The sequence below is a fragment of the Helobdella robusta genome (assembly GCF_000326865.2).
Source record: "Helobdella robusta unplaced genomic scaffold HELROscaffold_23, whole genome shotgun sequence".
In the NCBI taxonomy this organism is placed as follows: domain Eukaryota; kingdom Metazoa; phylum Annelida; class Clitellata; order Rhynchobdellida; family Glossiphoniidae; genus Helobdella; species Helobdella robusta.
In genome coordinates, this window is record NW_008704216.1 from 604,932 (window position 1) to 612,259 (window position 7,328).

Sequence of the window (7,328 nt, forward strand, 5' to 3'; positions counted from 1 at the left end):
ATCATCATCATTATCATATCGTCATTATTGCCACATCGTCATCATCACCACATCATCACCACATCATCATCATTACCATTATTGCCGCATCATTATCATCGCCACATCATCACAGACCCAACAACAATCTCAACAACAACATCAACGAAAATCAAGACGACGACGAGCGATAATATGCGAGTGAAAGCAGTTAAAGACCCGGCCATTCAGGATGGAAAGCCATTGCCTGCTTTCGGAACTTGTAGACATTTCAGGAAAAGTTTTCGTTGGTTTAGGTGCGTTCGTTCGTTCATTCGTTCATTTATTCATTCATTTATTCATTCATTTATTCATTCATTCATCTATTCTTTCGTTCATTCATTACAATTTGAAACAAATGTGAATTAGTACAAACAATATGATGCAGATATATTTACGTAATATATATATATAACCTATATCATGTCATATATAATATATCAAATATTACATGATACTTACACACACACGAACACACGTACACACACACACACACACACACGTACGCACACTCAGATTTCCGTGCTGTGGGAAGGCCTACCCATGTGACCACTGCCATGAGGAGAACGAGTCACATGAGATGAAACTAGCCAATAGGATGATCTGTGGCTTCTGTGCTTACGAACAGGTAACTGCTGATTGGTTATTGTCGTTTGGTAAGACCCTCTGATTGGCTGTCAGTCATTCGATAGAGTAATTTCATTGGTCTTTGATCCTACAATAGTCATCATCATTGTCATAATCACCATTATTACTATCGTCACTGTTACTTTCTTTGTCACGATCAGGCCTACAGCCCCAACAATCCGTGTTTAAGATGCGGTAGTAACATTACGAACAAGTTCACTTCCCACTGGGAAGGCGGAAAAGGATGTAGGGATAAAGTCAGGATGAGCAGGTTGGTTGGTTGGTCGGTCGGTCGGTCGGTTGGTTGGTTGGTTGGTTGGTTGGTTGGTTGGTAGGTCGGTCGGTCGGTTGGTTGATTAGTTGGTTGGTTTAGTCGGTCGGTTGGTTGGTTGGTTGGTTGGTTGGTTGGTTGGTTGGTTGGTTGGTTGGTTGGTTGGTTGGTTGGTTGGTTGGTTGGTTGGTTGGTTGGTTGGTAGGTTGGCTGTTTATTGTCAATGATATTTTGATATTATATCTTTTTTAATTTATTAATTTTATTGCTAATCAGTTAATGAATCAATTGCTAGATTATCAATCAATCAACCAGACAATCAACTAATCATTCAACGAATCAACTTAGCAGACAAACAAGCAAACAATCTACTAACTAACCAACCAAACAATTAGCTAATCAATCACTGGTTCAGACAACTAACCAATTAAATTAATTAATTAATTATTCAATCAATCAATCAGTCAGCCAACAAATCAATCAACCGATCAATTATAAAACCTTTTACAGGACTGATTCCAAGAAGTACACCAACACACAAAAGACAACGTCAACATCTTCAAAAGAAAAGACCTCCTCTACTATAGCTACTAATGTTAAATTGAGGCATTCATGATGTGTGTGTGTGTGCGTGTGCGTGCGTGTGTGTATCTATGTATTTATGTTTATGCGCGTGTGTGCGTGTTCGTGTGTGTGGGTTGCATTTTGTTTTGAAAACATTTTTTGACACTGTTGAATTTTGTTAATTTATTTGTCGGCTTGTTGATTTTCGATTGGATTATTATAAAGGAATGTATGGATGATGAATTTTGGAATGAATGAATGAATGAATGAATGAATGAATGAATGAATGAATGAATGAATGAACGAGTGACAACAACACATCCGCTGACTTTTTTAATTCGTTAGCCAACCTGTTCATTTTCAGAAAGATTTAACGATAAAAATATTATCTTGAAACGACCGAATAGTTAACATTGTGTGTTTCTGAATTCGTAATTCGTTCGTACTATAGTTCGATTCTTGGGGGTGTGGCCCTGATGTAGTGAATTAAGCTGATGGATTGTTCGTTACAAGCGTAACTATAGCCGCGCTAGTACAAACATGGTTAACTTCTTGGTCTCCCGACAAATTTTACACACACACTCATTCACACACATTATCTACATATTTATTTCCAATTCGTGACGTCAATCAATAAATTAATTCATTCAGGCAGTAATCACATACAAACACATACATAAACGCATACATATACATAATAACTAGCGCATACACACGCACATATATATATGTGCGTGTGTATGCGCTAGTTATTACGGTATAACTATATATAATATATATAATTATATAAATATATATAATTAAAATTTTATGATATATATATATATATATACATACACGTACACACATCAACATGCATACACTTAAGTATTTGATATAAGTATACAGATATGCATGTAGCTAAATCCACACACACAACATAAGCAAACTTACATATGTATATGTACATATATACATACATATGTACATATACAAGCAAACAAACAGACATAAAGAAACATACATCCAGACGATCATGTATATTTCATTCAGTAATAAAATCGAGATCCTATCTGTACCATGGATGCCGTACGTACGCCCTGACTGTATAAATGCCCGACAAACACATACATACAAACATACATACAAACATACACACAAACATACATGCATATATATATATATATATATATATATATATGTTTGTTTGTATGTATTTATGTTTGTATGTATGTTTGTTCGTTTGTTTGTTTGCATTGGTACGTTGAGAGATTAAAGAGGATGATTTTTTTCAAACCGAGGCAAAAAAAATTTAAAGCGACAAACATTTTCGGGAATTTGAAAAAAAAAATCTAAACAGTAATTAAATTAAATTAAATTAAAATGAGAAAAAAAAACTTGAAACGGCCGCGATAAAACCATTAAAAAATTTATCAGCAATAAAAAAAAAGTTGCATGAACGAATGAACAAATAAATGAAGGAATGAATGAACATATCATCGATTGAATGGATGCATGGATGGACGAATGAATGAATGAATGAACGAATGAGAAAATTTGGGATGAACTGCTGACTGATGGATGAGTTTATTGACGAATGAACGAACTATCAAATGAAAGATTGAGTGAAATAACGAATGATTGATAAATAAATGAACAATTGAATGAATGAAACAAGATTGAATGAATGAACGAAAGATTGAATGAATGAACGAAAGATTGAAGGAATGAACGTAAGATTGAAGGAATGAACGAAAGATTGGAGGAATGATATGACGAGGATGAAGGAATGAAAGAGTGAATGATCGGTTGATCTATTTAATCCGAATCAACAGGATATGTCTTCTGATGTTCTCATGCCATTTGACATTGATGTTGTGTCATGTGATGAACGAACGAACGAACGAACGAACGAACAAGTGGATGAATGAGTGAGTGAATGAGTGAGTGAATAAATAGATGAGTGAATGAGTGAACAAACAAACGAAAAAATAAGTGATTTAATAATTACATGAATAAGTAACTAAATCAAATAATGAATGGATGAATTAATGGATACAGGGAGGAAGAAATGAGTGATAAAACAAACGAATGAATGAATAAATGAATAAATGAATGAATGAATAATTGAATGAATGAATGAATGAACGAATGAATGAATGAACTAATGAACGAACGACTGAATGGTTGCTGAACGAAAGAATGAAAAACTTTAGTCTAGTATAATAGAGAAATGTACCATTGCTGTAATAGGATGTCTTGACTTGTGATTCGAAATAATAATAATTAATATCAATAATAATTATTATTATAGTTGTTATTATTATTATTACTCATTTTATTTTTTCTTCCATAAAACATAAGCCGTAAATGCAATAAGGATATTTTCGCTCATTATTATTGCTGTTATTGTTATTATTATAGTTATTATTATTGTTGTTGTTGTTATTATTATTGTTGTTGTTATTATTGCTATTATTATTTTTTGTTGGTTTAGTTTCTGCTTTGGCCATTAGATAAACCTGCCGGCCAGTTGCTGGCTGTCTTGTTTATAGTTCGTCGTACTTCACGGAGACATTTTGCTCATTTGTCTGTCTATCTGTTGGATGAATGAATGGATGGATGGATGGATGGATGGATGGATGGATGGATAAATCGATGGTAGAATGGGTGGATGAATGGATAGATGAATGGATGGATGGGTGGATGGATGGATGGATGAATGGGTGGATGGATGGATGGGTGGATAAATGGATGGATGAATGGATGGGTGGGTATACGAATGAATGAAAGATGAAACTGATAACAGTAATGATATAAAACCGATGCCTATTACGAAGTTCACAATAATGATAACTATATATATTTATATATATATATATCTTTAATCTTTCTCGCTTTCTCTCTTCTCTCCCCTTTTTTTCTTTTTTTTTTCTCTCTCTCTCTTTTTTCTCTCTCTTTCTCTATCTCTCTCTCTCTCTTTCTCTCTCTCTCAGTCGTTCACCATACTTTAATCCGCTGCGTTTAAATTTCAAACACGAATCTCGGGAGAGCAACAACACAAATAAACACATACACACACACATACACACATACATACATACATACATACACACAAACATACATATATACGTACGTACATACATACAAACAAACAAACAAAGCAATTAACGGTACAAAATTCATTGAACCAAGTAAAGGAGAACAATGTAACATACAAAGCGATAAAAAACATCAACAACAACATCAACAACAGCATCAAAGAGCGCGGTGCATCGATACATACAATACATACAAACATAATACATACATACATACATAAATACATACATACATACGTACAAACAATTCATAAAAACATAATTAAAACAAACCAAACCACAAAAATACATACATACATACATACATGCATACATACATACATACATACATACATACATACATACATACATACATACATACATACATACATACATACATACATACATACATACATACATACATACATACATACATACATACATACATACATACATACCTACATACATACAAACAATAAAAGATTGTTTCAATTCAATTCAAAAACAAACAAACATACATAAATTAAAGCAGATTTTATTATGGTCTTCAAGTAAACAACAAAAAGTTAAATTTACATTTAATTGTCTGCTTGTTAAGTTGAATGATTGATTGCTTAAAAAATGAATGAATGAATGAATGAACAAATGAACGATTGAATAGATGAAGGATTGAATTAATGAATGAGCAAACGAAGGAATGAATTATCTAAAAACATATAGATAAATGAACGAAAGACTTTGAAATGAACAAACGAATAAAAAAAATATGAACAATGAATGAATGAATGAATGAATGAATGAATGAATGAATGAATGAATGAATGAATGAATGAATGAATGAATGAATGAATGAATGAATGAATGAATGAATAAAAAAATGAATGAATAAATAAATAAATGAATAAAAAGCGAGTGAGTAATCGATAGATGGAATGATCGAATGATGGATTGATTGATTGTTCGACAAACATTTTATGCTGTTTCAAAATCGATAGCGCGATTTTAAATAGAGATAGAACTGATTAATATATATATATATATATATATATATATATATATATATATATATATATATATATATATATATATATGTATATACAAATATTTGTGTTTGTGTATGTATGTATTTATGTATGTATGTATGTGTGTGTATGTGTATGTGTGTGGTGTGCTGTGGTGTGTGTGTGTGTGTGTGTGTGTGTGTGTGGTTTATAAACAAATTTCACATTAACAGTAAATAAAAGACCGTTATGAACAATTTTTTTTATATTAGGAATGTACGCTCTGCATCTTCTGATTCTGATTCAGCGAGTACTATTTCAGATCTGAAATTTCAAACTTTCAATGTGGTTTTGTGGAGAATTGTCGCAGGACGCAGGAGAAACTCTATCTTCATGTTACGAATGATCAGTGAACGAGCGATTGAAATGAAGAAAGATTTTTTTTGTTTATATGTTGTTTTTTTCGATTACTCCAAAGCTTTTCATAGCGTGAAACAAGTGGAGCCTATGGAATGATTGGAGAATTTGGACATTAATGGAAAAGACACGAGAGTTATCAAAAATCTCTATTGGGACGAAAGAGCAGCGATGAAAGTTGGTAACAAGATGACAAGTTGTGTCAAAATAAAGAAAGTTGTTAGGCAAGGCTGTGTATTCTCTCCAGACCTGTACAATCTCTATGGTGAAACCATCATGAAAATGATAGAAGATCTACCCGAAATATCTATCCATTAGAGGCGTGAATATAAACAATGTAAGATAGGCTGATGATACAGTTCTTGTAGCAGATTCAATTATCTCTAGACCTGTATATTCATGGAGTTCTTGCGCCACTTGTTGGATGTAACCACATTTCAACTCCTACAAAGTGTTGAGGATCTGGTTTTGTGGGGGTCGATGGTCGACAATGTACTGATAGGATGAGGCACGAGATGGAAAGAAAGAAGATGCTATAAGAAAATGAAAAATGAACGAACGAACGAATGAATGAACCGAACGAAAAAAAATAAAAGTAACGAAACTAATTATGAAGAAATAAATGAATGAATGAATGAATTAATTAATTAATGAAAAAAATGAATTAATGAATGAAAAAAGTGAATGAATGAATAAAAACATAAATGAATGAATGAGTGAATGAATGAGTAAAATCTCCGAAATGATCCGCATCATGTAACCATTCGACTGTGTACACGCTTGATGATAAAAATGAAAGATAGGGCCGTGCTTCGAGAGAAGGAGAAAATGAATGAATAAATGAATAGATAAATAAATGTATGAATGTATGAATGAATGAACGAATAAATGAATAAATAATAAATGAATGAATAAAAGAATGAATAAATGAATGAATAAATGAATGAATGTATAAACAAAAATAGCAAATAAATCAGACAAGTTTATAGACAAAAATATATAAAAATAACTAGAAATTCGTATAGACACACATACATACAGACATATGTAAACAAACAAACAAACAAACAAACAAACATACATACATACATACATACAAACAAACAAACGAACGAACGAACAAACAAGCATACAAACAAACCTGGCTACGCTTGATCCTCACTGACTCCATGGAAAAATATGACTGTCAGATCAACGATCACTATCAATTCACTGTTTGAATGAATGAATGAATGAATGAATGAATGAATGAATGAATGAATGAATGAATGAATGAATGAATAATTGAATGAATAATTGAATAAATGGTTGAATGAATGATTGAATGAAAGCATAGAGAAAGAGTGAGTCAGCAGATTGAGACATAGACAA

At 32.3% G+C, this 7,328-nt stretch overlaps 1 protein-coding gene across 1 annotated transcript; it reads left to right on the forward strand.

Moving 5' to 3' along the window:
• Nucleotides 1–174: 174 nt before the first annotated feature.
• HELRODRAFT_79010 (hypothetical protein) lies at nucleotides 175–980 on the forward strand (the record flags this gene model as incomplete). Its single annotated transcript, XM_009018900.1, has 3 exons — nucleotides 175–275; nucleotides 535–646; nucleotides 807–980. 3 exons carry the CDS (start codon nucleotides 175–177, stop codon nucleotides 978–980), a joined length of 387 nt encoding a protein of 128 aa, XP_009017148.1.
• Nucleotides 981–7,328: the final 6,348 nt, after the last annotated feature.